This window comes from Theropithecus gelada, chromosome 8 (genome assembly GCF_003255815.1).
Source record: "Theropithecus gelada isolate Dixy chromosome 8, Tgel_1.0, whole genome shotgun sequence".
Taxonomy (NCBI): Eukaryota; Metazoa; Chordata; class Mammalia; order Primates; family Cercopithecidae; genus Theropithecus; species Theropithecus gelada.
The window spans coordinates 121157043-121179896 of NC_037676.1; the positions used below are offsets into that span (position 1 = coordinate 121157043).

The window sequence follows — 22854 nt, forward strand, 5'->3', positions numbered from 1 at the left end:
GCCCAATCAATATATGACAATGGACAGCTGGTGAAAATTAGATACGAAAAGCCATGTGATGATGAAATAGAATAGAAACTAGAAGAAGAGATGGACTAAAACAGAATCCAAGCTAAACCTGCAGATATTGACTGCATGTCTATGATGAGCAAAACATCATATTGGAAGCCCTGGGTGATACGGCAAATATTAATAACTTAGTATACTATATTATTGTGTAGTGGGCTCTATACTCAGCCCTTTCTTCACATGCTATTACCATCCATCCCCTGCAACAATCTCTAATGAGATATGATTATCCCCATTTTACATATAAAGAAACCGAATCTCAAAGAAGTTGAGTGACTTTTCAAAGGTGTCAGAATTAGCACACATTCAAGCTGGGATTTAAGTCCTATCCTGTCTGAATCTAAGCCTTTAACAACTGACTTTTCCCTCTGGGAACTTGCAGTTATGAAGACAGACATATAAATGACCAACTACAACACAAAATTCAATATGATTTACTATCTATCCATCTACCTACCTACCTACCTATTTGACCATTCATCCATCCATCCACCCATCCACCTATTCATCCATCCACCTATCTACTCATACTGGTGAATAAATGCTTCTCCCTTCTTCTCTTGTCCTAAAATACAGTACTTTACACAACCTCTCTGGAAGACAGTCCTATGAGATTGAGTAATCAGTTGCAATTTATACTAAGCAATAGCTTCTCAGTAATTTGCTCCTTTGTTCTCTTCCTTTTCTACATTACTCATCATACACTTTCTCCTGCTTCCCCAGGGCTGCACTTTCTAAAAGGTACTCAAAGTTTTTGTTTTATGTTCTGTTACCTAGGGAATCTGGGCTTAGACTCATGTCCACTAAGGCTAGGGCGCTTAATTGCTACAGAAAAGAAATATGGTAAACACCTGAAGCTTGAAGAAGGAGCTGAAAAAAGGATGAGAAATATACTAAAATCACTTCACCCAAAGATTTGACCCTCATGAACCCCATCCTGGGCATTCTTAACCCCTGTGGAAAACTCTGAGTTCAGGGTATCCACAGAGGGTTTCCTCTAATTAATGGGTATTTTTTACTGGACTCAGCTAATATATATACACTAGTATAGAGCAGAAAAATTTCTTAGCTGGGTAACATTAGGGAAAGTTACATAACTTCTCTGAACCTCAATTTCCTTATCTTTGAGACAGAGATACTAATCTCTGCATCATAGGCTTTTTGTGAAAATTAAGTGAAATATGGTATATAAGGTCCAAATACAGTACCTATTCTAAAAATGATTAGCGTCTTTCTATTTTATGGCTTCCTCCTTTTGGCCTGGCTTAAATGGGTAGAAGTTGTAGATGAAGATAACTGAACTTCTACAAAGGGTCAACTGGAAGCAAGGAAAAACAGGATCCCTGTTTGCTTACTGTCACATAATAGGGTGTTTGATTTGGAGTGTATTGTTAAGTATCTGTTGACCTTCCCACTTTGCAGCCCAGCTAACCCTTTATGTAATCTAAATTTTGAATTTTTGAATTTTCAGCAGCAGAAGGCAAAAGAGATCCTTCTTCATGAATCCTTCTAACAATAGTTTTGATGAAGAAGGGGTTGGAGAATCTAAAATCACAGATTTAGTCTTTTGGGGTTTGTAAATGTTCTTTGTAGTTGCTTACCCTCAATGATCAGATACAACTGGGATTTGGCTACTGAATAAGTCAAGGATGGTTGGGTCTTATGTCAGGCCAATAAACAACTTCAAGCATCTCACTGGCTTAAAAACAACAAAAGTTTATTTCTCAGACATAGTAAAGTCCCTAGTTGGTCTACTGAAGACTCTTAACATTGTCTTCTTTCCAGGACCTAGGATGATATAGCAACCAACACCTGAAATATTGCTGATTTGCTGTCAAGGAGGAAAAGGGAAAAAACAAAAATCTTTGGGAGGGCTGTATATATCAACTATTAAGTGCTCTAATTTGGAAGTGACTTATATCATTTTAACTCATGAATTACTGGCCAGAACTATTCACGTTCTCCCCGACCCCATCCTTATCAGGAAACTAGGATACACAATCCCACCAAGCTTCTGGAAGGCAGAAGAACCGGGAACAACTGGCAAAGAGCACTAACAAGTACACCATCCTCATAAACATTGCTCATGCTTTCTATTGGCATTTATTTTAGCACAATCTAGTTGGGTTTTTTGTTTTTTTTTTTTGTTTTTTTTGTTTTTTTTTGTTTTACATTTTTACTGGATATTAAAAGAAGAGACAGGAAACAGAGCGTGGGTGCAGAGGTTTCTGTCCATCAGCCTGGTGTATTATTCAAGTGTAGTTGTTAATGGTCATGCCAACATACCCATTATCATGCTTATTCTGCCTGAAGGTTTGACATTTATTCCAAAGAATGGTGTGCAGTTGTCAAGTACTTCCTTGTGAATACAAATTCAAAGAAAATTCCACTCAATGCATCCAAGGAGACTGCAAGTGACCATAATTACATCTCTTCAGTAAGTCCTGAGGGGATGTCTTGAACCTGCTTTTAACTAAATGGGATATGAAAAATACTCACATTCATAACTTCTATGCATACTGGCTAAAGACAAGAAGAATGTGTCTCAGAATGAGAAGGTATTTTTTGGCTTAAAAGAATAATTTGTGACTCTAAAATATATAAGTAATACTACCTAACAGTAGGTGACATTTCAAAAGCTGCTTCATCTTGTAGTCTCACTGATTTCAATAGGATTTCTTATACATGAACCAATGGGGCAGAATAAACTTTGACAAAGGCAACAAAATAGAATATTTTAAAACACTCCTATAATGTTTTTTATAGACAAGTCTGTTTGATATTTGCATGTTTTGAGCAGGAAATAATGCACAATCGTGTGTGTGTGTGTGTGTGTGTTCAGATGGCAAAATCTTTACATCAGACCTTCCACATATCACCTATTCTAACACCTCTATTTTAGCGATGCTGGAAGTAAGACCCATAGAAGTGGTGTCACCCATTAGAGTTCAGAGACTAAATAGAACTGAGAACTTTGGAACCTGGCTTTCCAAATTTAATTGGAATATGAAAAATGCACACATTCATAACTTCTATGCATGTTGGCTAAAAGACAAGAAGAATGTGTCTCAGAATGAGAAACTCTTGCCTCTCACCACTGCCACTGCAAAAGTATTGTCACCATGACCCACAACTGAATTGTTAAATTACATTCTTTGGCGATGGTGGTGGTGGTGAAATTGATGCAAATTGATGGTGAGGAGAATTTTTTAAGGAATAGAGTGCTGATATTCATATTTCTAAGAATAAAAGAAATCATTTTTTGGAACAAGAAAGTAGTATTACATGGCAAGAGAACTGAGGTTTCTGGATCAAAGACCAGAGAAGAAAATTGGATTTACTAAAGGCAGCCACAAAGTTTAGATGAGTCACTGTCTTGTCTTGAATCTAAATTCATCTTGACACCTATTTTCCTATTTTATTGGTGATTATTGAAGAGGCTGTTATAGAAAAGGTCCAGTCTGAATTGGAGTACAAATCTTAAAGCGATTCATTTTATTTTTAAAGAAAATGGCTTCAAGGAAATTAAATATTTTAATAGGTATTAAGACTATAAATCTAGAGAGGTGAATTTTTTTAAAAATCACAACAATAAAGTGGTAAATCAAAGTCATTATCAGCACATTACTTTTTTTGGAAGGGCTTTAGGGATTACATTTCATTTCCTCTTGCATCCTCTATCCAGTTATGGTCTGGCTGACTCAGGTGCTTCTGAGAAATTGGGGTGAAAAACTACTCAAGCACCTCGGAAATTATGTCAACTTGTAGCTGGAAAGAACCATTTTAGTGGGTCTAGAGACTGTTCTAGCCTCGGATCATTCATTTAGAGAGGCCAGGTAAATGTGAGAGAGAGTGGGTACCACTCAGTTTCTTACCTAATGTGTTGTAACACTATTCTTATCCCTTACAACTGTCTAAAATGATTCTTTTTTTAGACTTTCTATGCTAGTTACCCCAAAATATTCTGTGGTAGTGAGTTCCAAAAACTAATTACATGTCACATAAAAACACCGTCCTTGTATCTATTTCAAGTTGGCCATACCTCACTCTTTCTTCTCGCGTAGATAGTTTACGGATGTTCCTAGGATTTCCGATTCACTAGTTCCTGCTATTGTGGGTTGCTAAGTTTTATTTTGATTCTTGTTTTCTTTTCTAAACATGGCTGCTACTGCTGTTCATATTTGCATTTTGTTTACCAGGCTATCGATATCAGAATTGTGCTCTGGGGGCAGCTTCACACTCTTCTGTCTTGGCATGTGAAGTCATCCTTCTCTAGGGCTCCAAAAGTCTTCTCTAGGCTGATGAGACACATTTTTTTTTAATCTCCAGCCCAGCCTTCTCCTGCACTCTGAAATATTTTATGTCTAAATGCCTACTTGACATCTCTACTGAGACATGTTACAAACATATAAAATTTATCAAACCAAAAATGAACAGTTGATGTCCAAACCCACCATCATTTGTTCTCCACTCAGTAGCTGTGTATACTTGTATTCTCTATTCAGTAGATAGCACACAGTCCCAGCTGGATGGGAAGGCCAGAAAACCAGTCCTGCCAGGCTTAGATTGCACTCCAAATATCAATATATGAATCTGGTTCATTTTTGTTACTTAAGAATGGGCTTTCATGAAGGTATTGATATGAACCTTTACAGTAGGAATGTACAAATGTATTTAAAATATTGGTCAGGTGGGTAGGATGTTATGTGTATCTTTTCAAAGAGATCAAAGTTAACATTAGAAGTGAACTATCTGGCAGTAAGCTAAATTCTGTTAGAACATCCATGGAACTTGCTAGTAGATTATCCAACACCCTAGCAGATCTCTTTATAGCTCCTTTGACTCAGGAAACACACCTTAGTGTCATGCACTATGGAGACCCTGGGGCTACAAATGAACAAGATGAAAATCTGTGCTTGCAAAGAGCTCATACTTTGCCACAGAGGTGGTGCTATCCCTTAGGAGAAGTTCTAGGAATCTGTGGGGGCATTTCTCTGGTCATAATGACTGTATGCTGCTGGACATCCTGAACAATGAAGAATAATCCCACATCCCACACACGTTCATGTCCTATTGACCACTGATACCAGTAATCTAAATTAAAAAACCTATTTATTAGTATCTGAGTCTAGACCAGAACTCCATTTTATATACACACGAAGTGTTTTTTGCATGATTGTTATCCATAATTTTTCAGGAATTTAACAAGATAAAATGTGATAGAAGATTATTAAAACTTGTTCTGTTTAAAACTCTAGCAACATTTGTTCACCATTTCAGAAAATCACAGTACCAAAGCCAATGCTGACCATGTTTTTGAGTCACCAATATTACACATGTTCCCCAGTCTTTATTCCTAGTGATGTGTTCATGGCAATTTTACAAAAAGATGCACATCACTACTTCTTTATGTCTTCTAGTGAAGCCTATTTTATTATAAATTACTTTCCTTTTATTACTCTTTATAGTATAGTTATGCCAGTATATTGATTTTTAAAAATTATATGCGCAGGTAAAATATATGCACTCTGAATTTCATTTCAGGAGAGCAAGGAGGTTGTTACAAAGGATTTATTGTAAAAGTGCATGGAAGAAATCTGATATAATTGAGAACTACTGCCCTACAGGGTAAACCACACAAATATCCTGATAATTTTGGCATCTCCGCTCCATTGTAGCAACAGAAGGAGCAGCTAGGCATCATCAGTCAAGGCTTTCATGCAAACATAAATTTTTGTAAGATTACTGTTTCCCTTCAAAATATTCCCCAGTCTTTTTTTTTTTTTTCTTTTTTGGCTGCAAAGGAGAAACTCAAACTAAAGGAAATGTTGTTGGTTAATGAGATGCTAGAGAAAATAATACTTTTCACAAAAAGCTTTCACATAAAGGGAACATGCCAGCAGGGGGCTGAGGGTTGCCAAGAGCAAAACCCAGCAGGCAAGTTAGTGGCTAGGAGAGCAAAAATACCTGAGTGTGTGTTTAGTTCCCTTTGATCAACACTGCCATAGCTGTCCTTCTAGAACTAACCAGATAAACCATCTGGTGCAGAACCCTTACTTCCCTGATCAATGGAATTTGACAGCTGTAGTTTCAGCTTAAGAAGTGAAATTTGAAACTAGATTGAAATGAGAAATTGTGCTGGAGGTTGCTAGGTGACCTAGGCCAGGAACGTTGCTATGGACAGAGATCAGGACTGTTTTGGATTGAGGGTTTGTCAGATTTTCCTAGAAACTACAGGGTATTCGTTCTCGTAAAACAAAACAAAAAAATACAAACAAACAAACAACAACAACAAAAAACTTAACCACTAGGGGGAGGGAGAGGAAACCAAAATAACAACTATAAAACAACAAAAAGCCCCCAAAGGCATTATCCTACAGGAAAACAGACCAGACATTTTTCCTGAGAAAAAAATAAATCTACTCCCTCCCTGCCCACTTCTCCATCCCAACTCCTAGTATCACAAAATTAATTCAGAGCTTAGCTTTGAGAAGTTCAATGGATAATTCTGATACTAAATGATGGGAAGTTTCAGCCATCAGTTAAAACTGAAGCCTGAGTGAAGCAGAGAAGGCCTCTGCTTCAATGCATTAAGGAACATTCCAGGAAAACCCATGTTTGTGACATTAGTACTAATGACAACATCCCATTCCTACCTCCTTCTCTGCTTACCTACCAGCATATCCTTTGCTCTCAGAAAAAGAATCTAGAATTCTATTTTGCTACACAATCTTGCCTTCTCTCACTTCTTTGGTCCAGGACGCCTGATTTTAAATCTCCAACAATGACACGTCATACCCCTCCTCCGGGATGACAGTAGATGGCTATCTGTCCCTTCTCTGAGTATCATCAGCACTTCGTTTACATAATTCACTTGGCTCTAGATTGTCCTATAGTTAGTTATCTGTGAGCATCATGCTAGAAGCTAGTGTTGATATGAAGCAGAAACTTTACGTGGGTATCTTGGATATATGCATATCATTATTATCATTTTATAAAATACAAAACTAAAATTCAAGAAAGAAGTAACTTGGCCACAGTTATTTCTCAGGTAAGTGGTGGTACTGGTATTTGAATCTTGGTCCACATGATAACACTGCACTAGGAACTTCCCTTATAAGATGCTATAGGGCAGAATCTTTTATATTCCCAAGTCACCCATTAGTTTCTGTTTTGCAACTCTATATACACAATTACTTGCCCAATATCTGCTTTCTCCATTACACTTTGGGTCCATGGTGACAGGAATAGTGTCCATCTTGCTTTTCACACTGTCCTGGTGCCTAGTGCTAGTGGAATGCCCATTATAAAGAAGTAAATATCTGTGGTGCTTCTAGTTCCTACAATGGCACCTTGGTTTTACAAAAGGGCATCTGGACTCTATGTGTAAATATGAAGTGTCCATTTGCAATCATTTTCAAAATAAAGTAACTCTCAGAAGCTAAAGGAGAAGCAAAATTCTTCCTATATAAAGGATTTACTGTGTTCACAACACAAAGTCTTCTCTTCTGATAATGCTGTATCATCTAAAATTAGTATTATTTCTATCTTCCTGTACAGACCACATATAAAAATATTTTACTATCATTTATGGATACTTATAAGTAGAAACCTATATTATTTAGTGGAAATCCTGAAATTTAACTCATTGCTAGTATGTTTATTATTAATTAGATCTTTGAAACAATAAAAAGGGCTAGGAAGAATAAAAGTGTCCCCATATTAACAGCAGCGTTATTTATACTAATCCAAAACTAGGATGATTAAATCAATTGTGGTGTGTCCATACAATGGAATACTATACAGCAGCGAAAATGGACAAATTATTATATATCCTATAGTACAGATGAATCTCACAACAGAACTTTGAGTGAAGGAAGTCAAATGCAAAAAATTGAATAAATTCCATTTATAGAAAGTTCAAATACAAGCAAAATTCATCTATGGTGTTCCAATCAGAATACTGATTGTTCTGGCTGTGGACATAGTAGTGATGGGAGTTCCTGAGGGGCTGATAATATGTTTCTTAATCTGTGTGCTAGCTCACAAGTGCTCACTTAGAAAAACTGCATTAGGCACTTACGACTTGCACAATTCTCTATGTGTTATATTTTAATAAAGGTTCACTTTTTTAAAAGCTCTCCATAGTATCTATAGTGATGAAGTTATACACACACACACACACACACACACACACACGTATTTTAACATACTTATGGGTAGATTCCTATCCAACTTACCTGTTCTTTAGTGTCTTTGCTATTTATTTACTTATTTATGTTTCTGTATCCTAGGAACTAAGTGGAAGACTACCTAGCCTTCTATTCATTATTTGTGGGTTGGAGGTTGAAATTCAAACATTTACTCAAACACATCCAAAACACATATGTGGCTTAAATATGGCTTTTCCTAGCCTTGCATAAATGTCTGATTCATATCTTAATGTACTCTACACTCTAGTGACATAAAGAAAATAAGTCATTGGTCGTAGAAAAACTTACATGCAAATCTTATTAACTTGATCAAAACCTAAGCTTAAAAAAAAAAAATCTATGTTACAGAGATTCCTTTCTTTTCCAAATAACATTTTAGAAACAATTTTTAGCCCTATTTAGGGAATTTCAATTATTTAGATATATTTTAGAACATAACATACGGCCAATATTTTCCACAGTATATTGAAGTTGAGAAGTGAAATAATTTTAACAATAAAATTTTATTAAAATATTAAATTGCACAGTTAAGTGTGTGTGTATGCGAAAGAGAGATCTTTTCTCCAAATTATTCCAAATATCCCATATTTGCATTAGAAAAATCTAATAATCTATCATGTCATATTCAATGTATCCAAATTATATTCTAATTATAATGGTTTTAAGAAGACCAACGTCTTCTTCCAACTTACTCTGAATCTAAGGGACCACTTCTTTGCCACTAATAATAAAAGTCCAAGTTCATTAAGCAAAGATAGTATGGACTACATGAGGGCGTTAATATTCCGAGATGAAGACAAAAGCTTAAAAACTAAAAAAACCTTCAAACGAAAAGTTCTCTCTCTTCTGTTCTCTTCTCTCTCTCTCTCTTGCTGTCTCTCTCTCTGTCTCTCTCTCTCTCACTCGCTGTCTGTCTCTGTCTCTCTCGCTGTCTGTCTTCCATAAAGTCAGCAGGAACTTTGCAGCGTAAAAAGACACCCTAGGGGAAGCATGGCATAACTTTAAAGCGGTTTCCTGCTCCAGCCTGACCCCAAGCCTCTCCTGGGAGGGAGCGAGTGGAGCCTTCTTCCTGCCGATCCGCTGGGAGGTCGGGAGACCAGGTGGCAGCAGCCTCCCCAGGCGCCGGGCACCCGTCGGCTGGCCCAGGGACTTACCACGAGCGCGCAGCACAGCAACTTGTTCATTGTGGTCCCAGGAAACCTCAGGCGCTTGGAGGCGGCGGCTGGGCGAGCGCTCCGGTGCGTCTCTGCAGCCCGTGCGCTCATCACGTTATATATAGCGTCCCAGCAACAGGAAGTATCGCCTGCCTTTGATCAGTCATTTTTCTATCCTGGACCAAACTTTGCACCTTTCTTTTTTAGGAAGCTTGGGCGGGAGCCGTCGGGGGGTGTGCAGAAAACTCCAGGGTTAACGCTTTCAGGACTGGGGAGGAAAGGATCCCCCAGGGAGGTGGGGCCTGAGGGGTGGGGCGCTGGTGTCTGGCCCCTGGGAGAGCAGGGGAAAAAAAAGCCACCAGGCTGAGGAACAAGGCGGCTGCTGTCTCTGCGGGGCTCTGAGGTTTCCCGGCCCCTTCCCGCCAGCGGCCAGCCTCCTGGCAGCCGGGACCAGCAGTGGGAGGGCTGGGCACACGCTGGGCAGCTGCCGTGCTTGTGTCTCCTCCACCCTGAGCGTCCGATTCAGCCAAGATCCGGACGCAGCTGGAGTGTGTCCCAGACCTTTGTCCCCTCGCTGGGCGAAAGCTGTGAATTTCCGCCGTTCCCGGCTGCCTGACCCCTTCACTTCTGGTTCTGAAACCTCAAATTACAGGGCCCCTCTTTATGCATGGCATTGTCTGAGCCCTGTTCGGGGAGTTCGCAATTATTCATCTTCAAGTTTACATAAACCATGTAGTAGGAATTTTTCTAACTCATGTCTGATTGGCCCTAAAGCCCGTGCTATTCTGCATTCACTCCTTGTTATCTGGGGTAGTTACAGCCAGAGAGAATCTGCAGAGTGAAAATTGAACTGCCTAGGGCAGGGAGAACCTTGCGGAGCACTATTTCCTTCACCAACACCATCATCAAGAAAGGGCTATTGGTGACAGAGCTTACTAGGTGCTGAACTTCTGGAGTTGTCTCCTCGAGGTCTTTCCACTAGCCTCAAGCTATTGACAGAAGTTTGGCACTTTGCTCTGGGGTTCGCTGTCTCCATCAATTCCCTAGTCTGGAAGTTAGACTTGATGACTTGTAAAGCTAGTCCCATTCATGGATTACAGTTCTCGGGTTGCCACTGAAACTGTTTGCAGGTGGCTGAAAAAGTCCCTGCAGAGCTGCTTCCCCATCAGGGCCAAGTGTTCAAGTTGCATGTCTCCAGAGAAGGGCAAATACTGCCTTTCACCAGATTCAAGGAAAGGAAGGTGAAGAATCAGGAGAGGGGACCTCCGGGGAGCAAGGATGGCCCACCGGGATCAGAGCACTTGCCCCTTCCAATGGACATCCTTCCACCACTAGTTCAAAGTGGATCCAGAGACTGTCCCACGCTACAAATTACAGAAGATGGCGGTGTCATTCAGCTTTGTTCCTCAAGGGCCAGAATATAACAGCATGCTGGTTTCTTAAGTGAACTAGTGAATAAATGTAGCTCAGTGAGTGTGGATAAAGTTGTGTGACTCCAAATCACTCCTCATATTTTGAATCGTAGTTTTGACATCTATAACCTGAGATATCAACGCTTAGACTTGCCACGGGACTCAGGTCAATCCAAGTGTTAGTAGTGAAGCACTATATAAATAGCAGTATTATTGTTTTTGTTACAGTAATATTTGTCTAGGATATTATTTGAAGGTGTTTTTCTCAGAACATAAAATGATGTCCACTTTGGGAGGCCGAGGCGGGCGGATCACGAGGTCAGGAGATCGAGACCATCCTGGCTAACAAGGTGAAACCCCGTCTCTACTAAAATACAAAAAAAATTAGCCGGGCGCGGTGGCGGGCGCCTGTAGTCCCAGCTACTCGGGAGGCTGAGGCAGGAGAATGGCGCGAACCCGGGAGGCGGAGCTTGCAGTGAGCCGAGATGGTGCCACTGCACTCCAGCCTGGGGGACAGAGTGAAGACTCCGCCTCAAAAAAAAAAAAAAAAAAAAAAAAAAAATGATGTCAATATGTTGGTGTCAGACCTTAGAGAAAACTAATCAAGAATTGAGTCCTTCAGTGTTAACCCTGGGAAACGTTTATGTCTCCCTAAGCCTCATCTATAAGATAAAAATATGCTGATATTGCAGAAATGTGAGAGAAAGCAAATGGAAGCATTTAAAAAACAATTATATAAATGATGGTGATCACTAATTATGAGCATTAAATAAAGTAATGCATGTAAAATAACTCAGCACAATGCCTGGCCCATAGGAATTATTTCCTATAGTTATGATTATTCTAGGGCAATACCTAAGATACTGGCCTTTGAAACCTAGATTTGAGCCCCAACTCCAATTTTTCCTAGCTCTGTGACCTCAGACTAGTTGCCTTACCTATTTGTGTTTCCATTTTGTTTTTTATTCCTATAATGAGGATAATAATCATATCTACCTCAAAGTATCATAAAGGTTATTGTAAAGTTGAATTAGATAAAAGATGTAAAACACTAAAAATAGTGTCCAGCACATAGCGAGTGCTCATTAAGTGTTATTATCTGAGGTTCTCATGTGGACATTTGTATAAGCACAAGGCAAATCTAGATTGTAAGCTCCTGAGGGCAGGAACTACATATTTTTCTATGGTATTCACTGAAGCTTTTAGCTCAAATTCTGGCTCTCCCTGTAAAGGAGCGATGGTGGTGATTTGGGGATTCAGGGGATTGGTGATTAGGTGTAATCTGGAGACAGATTGGGGCACCATTTATCTAGAATCACAAAATAGACTGTGTATTGATTGTGCCTTTCATTTCAGGGTCTAACTGTGGGCCTTTTATTCATCACCCACTGACAGGAAACTGACAGAGACCATGAGTTATCAGTCATTTCATTTGTTATATTCTTGGAGCAATCTGGCCCATCCCCTAGGGTATTCCTAAGTAATCCACTACTGTGGGCTGCAGGCTCTGAAGACTCTGAGCTGGAGTTCATTTTAAGATTTAATTGGAATGGACCCAGGGATTCTAGGCTGAACCCAAAGGGGGACATTCGAACAGTAACTGGAAGACTACATTCATCTTCCTGTGACAGATCCCTCATTGACAGAGGCCATCGGTGACATTAAGCAGAATGTTCCATAAATTTAACCTTCTGTTTCTAGGCACCAGATATATGTGATGCTGACTTTCTAGGGCATACCTCATCAGATATTCCTCATCTCTTGTATCCTAAACTCTTCTGAATTAGGTCCCATGTTGAACAGATTTTGGATTGGCCCCCAATGACCTACTGTCTACTCCCCCCAAACCCCATTTCAGCCACTTCTAAAGCTTAGAGAAACGGTGCCTGAATATTAGGAGTTCCTACGGGGAAAACACTTTATCTCTAGCACAGTAGCACAGGCCCTGATCCAGATGGTCATTTATAATCATCATCATAATGGAAATACCTGAGACTCAGGAAAGCAATTGACTTAGGTGATTTGGGAGACAAGCCACACAGCCCTAACGTAACTGAAAAGTGTCTAAAGCATCTTGTGCCTATGCTTCCTCACCTGAAAATTGTAAATAATAGTTCTGGTTATGCAGACAAAAGGATATTAACTTGAAGAACAAGAACAAATTCCTTGTTATTTCATTGTTATTAAAAAGAATTTTTATTCTTATTTTATAAAAGGAACAGAGAAAAACAGCAGATAGCCCATTGATTTATTTTATTAATGTTGTCAATTTCCTCCTTTAAAAACACAATTTTAACCATATTAATATTTGAGACACAAACTATTTACCTTTATAGGTCTAGACTATGTTTTAAAACATATATATTTAAAAAATAATGTACAGAAAGGTAAAGGTAAAGTTATCTAGCTGACTCACTTTCTGATGAAGCAAGCCACCAGCAGCTCAAGAGTTTGCCTGAACGAGTTGGACTAGCGGTCAGTAGTTGCTACTTATGGTTCACTACTGACCTATAATGTGATTCTGGCATTGCTAGCCATGCATTAACATAGCCCTTTCTTTGAAAATTGGCCTTAATCAATCACACAAATATAGAAATATAAACAAGACTGTGTATTACATGAAAAGAAATAAGTGGCAATAGGAGGACCTGACCCGGTGTGACTTTTAACAAGAACTCTGAAAACTGCGTATATTAACAAATGATGAACACATGGTGAAGAGGTGGGGAGGGAGAGCCTTTGGGCAAGGAGGACAGGGTGTCAGTAGGTCTCCCAGTGGGAGGAAGCAAGGTAGGATTTCAAGGAACTAGAAATATTCTGGTATGGTTGCTGCATGGAGAGCAAGGCATTGTGTGGATCAGGAGAGGCTGAAGAGGTGAGTGGACAGTGGCCAGGTTGCAGGTGGAAGTGTTTCCAGTCTTTCTTCAAAGAACCATACAAAGTACTAGAGTTTTAAGCATAGGAGTGTGTCTTAATCACTTTGGACTATTATAACAAAATATCATAAACTGGGTGGCAAATTTAAGCCACAAAAATTTATTTCTCACAGTTTTGGAGGCTGGAAGTTGGAGGTCCAGAAACCAGCATGGTTGAGTTCTGATGAGGGCCTTCTTCTGGTTTGCAGACTGCCAACTTTGTCTTGCAACCTCACATGGCAGAAAGGGTTAGAGAGTTCTCTTGGGTCTCTTTTATAAGGGTACTAATCCTATTTGTTAAGGCTCCACCTGCATGGCCTAATCACCACCCAAAGGCCCCCTCTCCTAATAGCATCACCTTGAGGGTTAGGATTTCAACATCTGAATTTTTGAGGAACACAACATTCAGTCCATAACAAAATGACATGATCATTTAAGCTGCTGAAGGGTGTAATTCTCTGAACCTCACCCTGCTCGTGGCCATAAATACAAATACAGACATGTAAGAGAAAACTCTCTTAAACTGCAAATCATAGTCAAATTGATGACACCTCTGGGTAGGGAAGTTGGGAAATAAGGAACAATGACCTCAACAGTCCATAACAGGGATCTGTTTTTCTGATCAGCTCAAGGAAGAGATACAACCTCTTGCTTATAAACTTTTGCCAGTCACTCCAGTCACTTCAACTGGAATTTCCAGAAACTCAGATAGTCATCTAGAGCCTACTCAGTCCCAAGAAATCAGTTTCTTAGTTAACTGATGCATATTCCAAATAACCACTCATCAGATGGCTTCTGAACAAATAAATGTTTATATCAACAGAGTAGTAAAGAATACTGTACACCCATTCAGGGTTCCTCCTCAAAAAGTATTGATGTAATTTGGTCATCTCTAGCATTAATTCAGAAATGCTCCCCACTTCCCTAATGCCCATGCAATTTGTCAGTACCTGGCTAATGAAGATGTCTTTATTAGATAAAAAGTCTTAAAACGATGTTCTTAATAGCCGATAAAATGCTTCTATCTGGGAAAGTCCTGACCTGGAACTAAAATAAATTTTTAGAAACAGAGGTTTTGATGAGATAGTTTTCAGAGAAACTAGCCTGCAAGAGTGAATCGCTTCCTGAAACAAGGGTTTGCCTATAAAAGCCTTACCCTAAAGGAATCTTTTCAAATAAATATTAAACCAAAGAGGGGAGTTAAGTGCTTTAACATTTAATGAAGGGATACCATTAACAAATCAGGAAAGAAAGTATGTTTCAGCACCAAAAATGTATTCATTTATTGAGCCAAGATTTACTTCGTATCTACTAGTGACAAGCACTGTGTTAAGTACCCTGATACAGATCAAAAGTCCCCATACTTCTGAAGCTCACAATCAAGCTGGAGAGAAAGAGTCACCAACTAAACCTAGAAATAAACTCTTTGGATGGTGATAGGTCAATTTTAGAGCGGTGATGTCTATGACACAAGTTAATGTAATGGTGACTGGCTATGAAGGCCTACTTTAGCTGAGCTTTTTAGGGAAGGGTTTTCTGAAGAAGCCCCTTTTGATCAGACAATGGAAGTAGAGAAAAGAGCACGTGAGGTGGCTCAAGGGAGCAAAGCCAATGAGGCTAGGGCCAAGGGAACTGGAGAGAGATACACCTTATGTGTCCAGAGAGGTGAATAGAGCCAGTCCATGCAGTATCTAGAGGCTCAGGGAAAGGACTTGTCAGTTGAATCTATGGACAGTGGGAAGTCATTGGCATGTCTTAAATGTGAGTGAAGTGATTTGACATATATGCTAACAGATAATGTGGCTAGAGTGGAAGCAGGAGGAACACTGGGTCACTGTCTCCAGGACAATCATCACTGAGTGCTTAGATTACATAAGGAATGAATTCTCTAGCCACTCCTGCACCTCGCATAACCATAATTTCACCCACAGGAGCTCCTTTTACCACCATTATGGTAGGTAACAAAGCCTCTGGTGTTGCTGAGAGATGGACAGGGCTGAATCCCTGGAATGGGAAACTTCTGATGAAATACTAGTTCCTCTCCTGGGAAATGGGAATCCCAGTAAAGTCAATTGCCTGCCTGGAGAGAGTAGCTCAACCTGAAGAATGTGTACATAAGGTCACGCTGCCTGTGCTGAAGTATTTTGAAATAAATTACAGATATAATAACAGCAATCCAGAGCAAGCGAGTAGGCGGAGGAAAGAGTTGTGTGCAGGGAATAGCTCAGACGACAGTGGGAGAGAAAGAATAGGACTTGGCTCCAGAGGAATATGAACAATGCATAAACAAAAAGCAACCCTACTTTCATCACTGCAGTTTCTTCTCAGGTGCGTCAGATGGCCTTTAAGGGTTCATATTTCTGTACGCTCCACATAGCATTTGGTGAGAATTAGGGAGGTGAGAGCAGTGGAACCTGAAAACAGTCGAAGTTATCCTTTTGGTTTGGGTCGGAAAGACGTTGTCTGTGCTTTAGGTTCTTTTCTCCAAAGACACACTGCTTCTGCTGGGAGGAGTTCCACGAAAGCCTAAGGCACACTTGCATTTGTAAACCAGACCACTTAACAGAGTTTTGCACAGTGGCACCAGAGGCTGCATCTAGAAATGATGACTGACTTGTTCTAACTCCAGTAAGTGTGTGGCAGGAATGCCTCCTTGGCAAGAAAAAGCCTCATGGCTGAAGCTTTCAAATTCATGAACACTATGGGTCTTCTGCCCAGGGAAAAAAAAAAGTGTATCTAGGTTTACACAAATCTAGCATTCAATTTCAAAAAGTTCAAGGCCTATGGCTCCAGTGGGGAAATTGATTTGGAATACGATGAGACCTTTCGCTGCTCAGTTTCAAAAAGATGTTTGTACCTTCGTTAATAATAATATTGTTGTGTCATCATTTGTCATATTTCAATATTTATCTTTCCAGGGTTCTTGACCAGGATACCAATTCTGAATTTTCAATGAGGGTTACATAAATGAGGGTTTTCTCCTCACCAGTGCATCATTATACTAACCAGGTCTATAAATGGGCTTGTCCTTTGAAATTAGGTACCCTCAACAGCTCAGATCTCAAGGCAGCTGATTCTGCCTGGCAGGTGTGGGATGTGAGATTGAGTCATTCTAGAATCTCAAAGAGATACTTGTTGGAGGGAGCAGCAAACAGAGACTGATTCAGTAGCTCCTTGACTTCCAAACAACCTGGTACTTACCACAGTTTACATTTGAAGGAAGCTCTGCCCCTTCTTTAGTGGTTGTTAGATGTAGGGAGATGAAAGGTAGACAAAAGCAGAAGTTCCAACAGGCAAGCACAGTGGGAAGTGTGAAAGAGGGGATTTCTTTTCACGGTCTTTTTAAAGAACAACAAAAAATACCAGTGTCAGATAAGGCTTGGAGAGCATAAGATGAAGATCTGGAAGTTCAGTAGCAAATGTGGTCAAGTCATTTGGGGCCCTTGTAGACTGAAAACAATAGAGCACAGTGATTAGAGCTCAGGCTGTGAGGCTAGACTCTTGTATTTGAATCCTTATTCATTTGCTAGTTTTGTCTTTTCATTGCTCTGTGCCTCAGTTTCTCTAGGCAATAAAGAACCATATAATAGTATCTACCTCCTAGGATTGTTCTGAGTATTCAATGAGAAAATATATACAAGGCACTTAGAACAATGCCTGGCAAGCCATAAGCTCTCCACAAATATTAACTCCTATTTGCAATCAGATTCACTGCTGAGTTACCTGAGAGTGATTGTACCTTGTGCTGTGTGGAGACAGCTATTAGGTCATTGCATGAGGAGATTTTATAATTTTAAAGAATGTTCATGCTACTGCTACTACCTATTTGAAACTATAAACTAGTATACAAAACTGAAAACCTGGCAATCATGTCAGCTGGGACATGTGTCCCCAAGTTCCCACAATGTGTTCAGCCCCGTGCCAGACACTATGAAACCTACTGAAATTGGCTATTCATGTGTCTTCCTTGACTTCTATCTAGTCTCTTGACCAAAGCTTGTTCTCTACTTTTTCACACGAATTTGTAAAAGCTTCAGTAAAGAAGTGACGCAGAGGGTCAGAAGGCATAACGATGTGAGGATGGTATGAAGTCCTTAGAAGTTTAGAGATAGGAAGGATATATTTGAAAAGAGATGTAATGGTATTTGGAAAGGCTTCTTGAAAGAAAAGGTGTTTCAAACATTAGCAGTGCTTTGAGATGCAGATATGAGAAGGGAATGGATTCCAGATAGGAGAAACGAGGCTACCGAAGACCCAGAGGTGGATAAGAGTGGGGGATGGGGGGTGTTAATGGTAGTGGTAGAACGGGTACTATAGCATGTGTGGCTCCAGCAGAGGGAATCTGGGCAGCAATGGTGAGAGAGGACCTAGTCCCAGTGCTAAAGCTGCAGAGAAGGAAAGGGCTAAGAAAAAGCATGGATAATTTTGAATTCCATGTGCTATTGTTTTACAGGCAGTAGAGGCTGAAAAGATTTTTGAGCATGATCAGACCTAAGCTTCTTTTGTACTTATTTTCTTTAAAATACTTTTGCATACTTTATTTCATTTTGTCCTGATAGCAGGGTTATGCAATGTGTAAGGGAGCCATCATAAGTCTCATTTTACCTAGCTGTGTCATACCTATTGCTCATAAAGCAGAATGATCAAGAGATTGTGCTGTAATCCCAGCACTTTGGGAGGCTGAGGCAGGCGGATCACCAGGTCAGGAGATTGAGACCATCCTGGCTAACACAGTGAAGCCCCATCTCTATCAAAAATACAAAAAATTAGCCCAGTGTGGTGGCACGTGCCTGTAGTCCCAGCTACTCAGGAGGCTGAGGCAGGAGAATCGCTTGAACCTGGGGGGTGGAGGTTGCAGTGAGCTGAGATCATGCCACTGCTCTCCAGCCTGGGGGAACAGAGCAAGACTCTTGTTAAAAAAAAAAAAAAAAATTGTGCTGTTCACATGCAGGAGAAGGATTAGGAGGAAGGACACTAGACGATATGGATCACCTGCGAGCCAGGACTTCTTCCACTCTGCAGAACTACTTGTTTGGAAACAGAATCTGCTTCTGTTCCAAACTGTGCCAAAAGTTTAAATAAGAATAATGTCTTTATTCATAAAACATATATATTGTCATGTCATGATATCTTTAAATAGGCATTATCAATTTATATTTTAAGTCATGCAACAAAATATAACATTTGTATGGTGATTTTAACCAACAAAACATTATTCGATCCTTTATTTGACCTTCCCAATAACTAAAATATAGATAGGCTAAAATGTGATTAATATTCCCACTATAGTGATAAGGAAACTAAAACTCAGAGAGGACTAGTGACCAGTCCAAGGTGGTCCAGTTAGAAAGAGATAGAATCAAAATTAAAACAAGAACTTGAACTCTACATTCTTTCAAAAATCCCATGGTTCATCATATTTTGTTAGCTGTTTCTGTTTAATGCAACTCAAACCATTACCATTACTTATTTGATAGTAAGCTCCAGCAGGCTAACGGGTATTTTTGACTATTAGTAGATTTCTTTCTTTGCTATGCCTGATGTATTTGAAACCTGTGGGTGGGTGCCAAGATGGAAGACTACAAGTGGCTCATCAGATTCAGGCGCTGGCCCTCTCTGCATGGGGCAGAAACTGGTCAGCAGCACCAAGGGACACTGCCACGCTGACTTTGCTATGAGACATGCTGCACTTTGCTGATTTTTTGGCCTGCCTCCCTCTCCTCCCATCTCTTACTCCTTTCACTCAGGCCAGAGGAGCAGGGAGAGTCTGACACTGGAGCCCTACCTTTTCTGGCCAGCTACCCATCTGCGTCAAAGTGGTGTTGGCTTTGGCGCCTGGGTGGCTGGATTGGAGACCATTCTTGGGCAGTTATTATTTCTTTCTAATGGTTTCTTTACCTTTAAAGTCAAGGAGGGTTATTTTTGCTTAGAAAGACCTTAAGATTTCAATGGGAATTTTGGTTTTGGATATTTTTTAATGCCCTACTCTGTTCTGAAGAAATTAAAAGAGGCTAAATCATTTTCAAAGAAGTATTTTGCAAGTTGGCATGTCAGCTAGTGGGCCTGCAGCTGAGCTCATGTTCTCCAAGACCTACTTCTCTAAATGAGTCAGGGAAACCAATCACCCCCCTGTTGTTTTGTGTGACCTAAAAGCCAACACTCCCACAGGGCAGTGGTGGATGTAATTTCTGGCACCCATACAAAAATGTTGAGAAACATTTGCAGTCTCTTTAGAATCTTGTAAGGTAAACAGCATACCATGGTCTGCTGGGGCAGCACGTTGAAGTCCAACTGAGAGGAATAACTGACTGTGGTAGAGGTTTATTAGTATGATGAGGAACGTCCAAGGTGAGTACCAACCTGTGCATTCTACAGACTATTCCTGTGTATTCCAGGGAGCAATAGTGTTCTCTGAAACTATTGCCAGTTAGTGTTTAAAGAAGTTTTGTTGAGTGCATAGATAAATATCTAGTGTATTCATCACCAAGGCTTTAATGAAACCATTCGCTTTACCTGGAAGGTCTTTTATCCAACAAATACTTTATTTTTTACAGCTTTATTGAGCTGTATCAATAAAGTGTATCTCTTTATAAGAAAGGGATAGAATCAAAATTAAAGCAAGAACTTGAACTCTACGTTCTTTCAAAAATCCCGTGGTTCATCATATTTTGTCAGCTGTTTCTGTTTAATGCAATTCAAGCCATTATCCATTATTTATTTGACAGTAAGCTTCAACGGGCTAACTGGTATTTTCAACTATTAGAATTCTTTCTTTCCTATGCCTGATGTATTTGAAACCTGTGGGTGGGTGCCAAAGTGGAAGACTGAAAAAAAATCATATTAAATGAACAATAAATATGTAAGCTGTACAATTCGATGACTTTGGATATATGTGAACACCTGTGGTACCATCACCACAATCAAGGTAATAGGCATAATCAATACCTCCCAACCATTCCTTGCATTTCTTTTTGTTTTTGAGGCAAGAACACTTAACATGAGATCTAGTCTCTTAAAAATTTTTGAGCTTATTTGAATTTATAGTATTGTTAATTATAAATACTGTGTTATACAGTAAATTTCTAGAATGTATTAATCTAGCATAATTAGGACTTAAGACAAATTGAACAACACCTTCCCATTTTCCACAACCCTCAGCCCTCAGCAAACACTATTGTATTCTCTGCTTTTATGATTTTGACTATTATAGATATCTCATAAGAGTGGAAACTTCAATATTTGTTTTCCTGTGACTGGCTTGCCCCAATTCACTCTCATATTCAGTCAACAAATATTGTAAGAACCTTCTTGGTGCCAGGCACTGGATATGAGTAAATCTGGGTTTTCATGTTCAAGGGATTAATAATCTAGTTGGGGAGACAGATTAGTGATAAGTTGAAACTGAGGGTGTAAAAGAAAAACACAGAGTGCCATGGAAGTATGCAGAGGGGGCAGGGAGCCGGGGTCTGGCAAGTCAGGGTGGAAGGTCTGACAGTTACAACAAACAACTAAACAATAAATCAGCTAAAGTTCAGTTCAGGAGTTACCAAATAAAGTAATAGAGGTAATAACAACTACCATTTATAGAATATCCATTAACTTTAGTCTTTTGCATACATCACCCATTTTCCAAATTAGGAAATTGAGACTCAGCAACTTGCTCAAGTTCACTCAACAAATAATTATCAGGGCTGAGGTTAGGACATATCTGCCACTAGCGTTACTACATAACATGTGAATACACACTTGGTTCTTGACTAATATTTCTATTCTTTATGACTAGTCACTTGTTTGATATTACACTCTCCCTCCATACCTAATTCCAGCTTCATTTGACTCAAGGAGCTCTCTCTTGACACAACCTGTCTACTTTTATATTTCACTTTAGCACTTGTCATCATCTAACATGAAATATCCTATTTCATCAAATCTAAGATGCCCATTTTTCATATTTTTACATCTCTGAAGTTAGGATGCATTAAAACATCAATGGCATAGAAGAGTTTGAGATATCCTTTTCATAGTCTACACATAAAAACAGAGCATTATTGAATTGATAGCTCTAAAATTCCTCAAATATGTAGCATTTTATTTATGTTATATTGCTTTTTTTTCTCTCTTTCCCCAGTAGAGTATAAGCTCCAAGATGTTAGGGTTTTTGTCTGCCTTTTTCACCTTTGCATTCCCTATCAATTGGAACGCTGTTGAACAAATTAATAACTGGATAGATACAGAGTGCCTACTACGTGTTGGACGCTGTGTGAGATGCTGGACATGGAGCGAGCAATGAAATGGATATGAGCCTTGCCCTCCTGTGGGGGATGCACGTTGAAAACAAACAGACAAACAAATGAATGCATATACCAATGTGCAATTTTATGTGGAGAGATGGAAAAAGTGAAAACATTGAAAGTGCGATGGAGCAAGTAAATGGGGACTGAGGTCTTTTCCAAATTTTGATTAAAAAGTCTAGGAGGACCTCTTTAAGGAAATGACATCAAAGCTGACACCAGAGGGATGAACGTAATAAGTCTAGGAAGCCAGACTGTTATGTTGCCCAGCACACCTAATAGCCAATCTTGATCATCCTAGTCCAAAATATTTTCTCCCTTCTTGCCACAATGTCTGATACCTGTATCTGCATGCACTTTTAGTTATATTTTTGCAGATGTCCTTTCATCCTCCTAGATTACAAACACATCGATCCCTTCTCATAGAATAGAGCACTAAATTAGGAGACAGTAGGTCTGGGTGGTAGTTCCAACTTTGCCCCTCCTTTACAAATTGAGGAAGTTAGATAAACTCTCTGGTCCTCAGTATCTTGCCTGTACAATTAGGTTATATTAGAGAATCTCTAAGGTGTCAATGAGCTTTAACATTTAAATTCTGTATTATTAGTCCACTTTAACAAACAGTTTTGAGGAACTACTATGTACTAAGCTGGTGAACTTTCTGTAGGGCACTGAAGAAATTAAGATGAAATAAAAGAGAAAGATATGACCTGTTTATTTAAGGTGCTTATGATCTTGAGAAGGATACTGATACTTTGATAACTTCAATATAATGTAGCATAGAAACTCCTCTGCTTCTG

The 22854-nt window shown here is 39.5% G+C and overlaps 1 protein-coding gene across 1 annotated transcript in view; it reads right to left on the reverse strand.

The window, feature by feature from the left end:
- Positions 1-9900, reverse strand: part of TNFRSF11B (TNF receptor superfamily member 11b) — a 28399-nt gene extending 18499 nt beyond the window's left edge. The window contains exon 1 of the mRNA XM_025395301.1: positions 9437-9900. Within this exon, the coding sequence (XP_025251086.1) occupies positions 9437-9547 (111 nt within the window). The 5' untranslated portion in view covers positions 9548-9900. The remainder of the gene's footprint in view (positions 1-9436) is intronic.
- Between the last annotated feature and the right edge of the window lie 12954 nt (positions 9901-22854).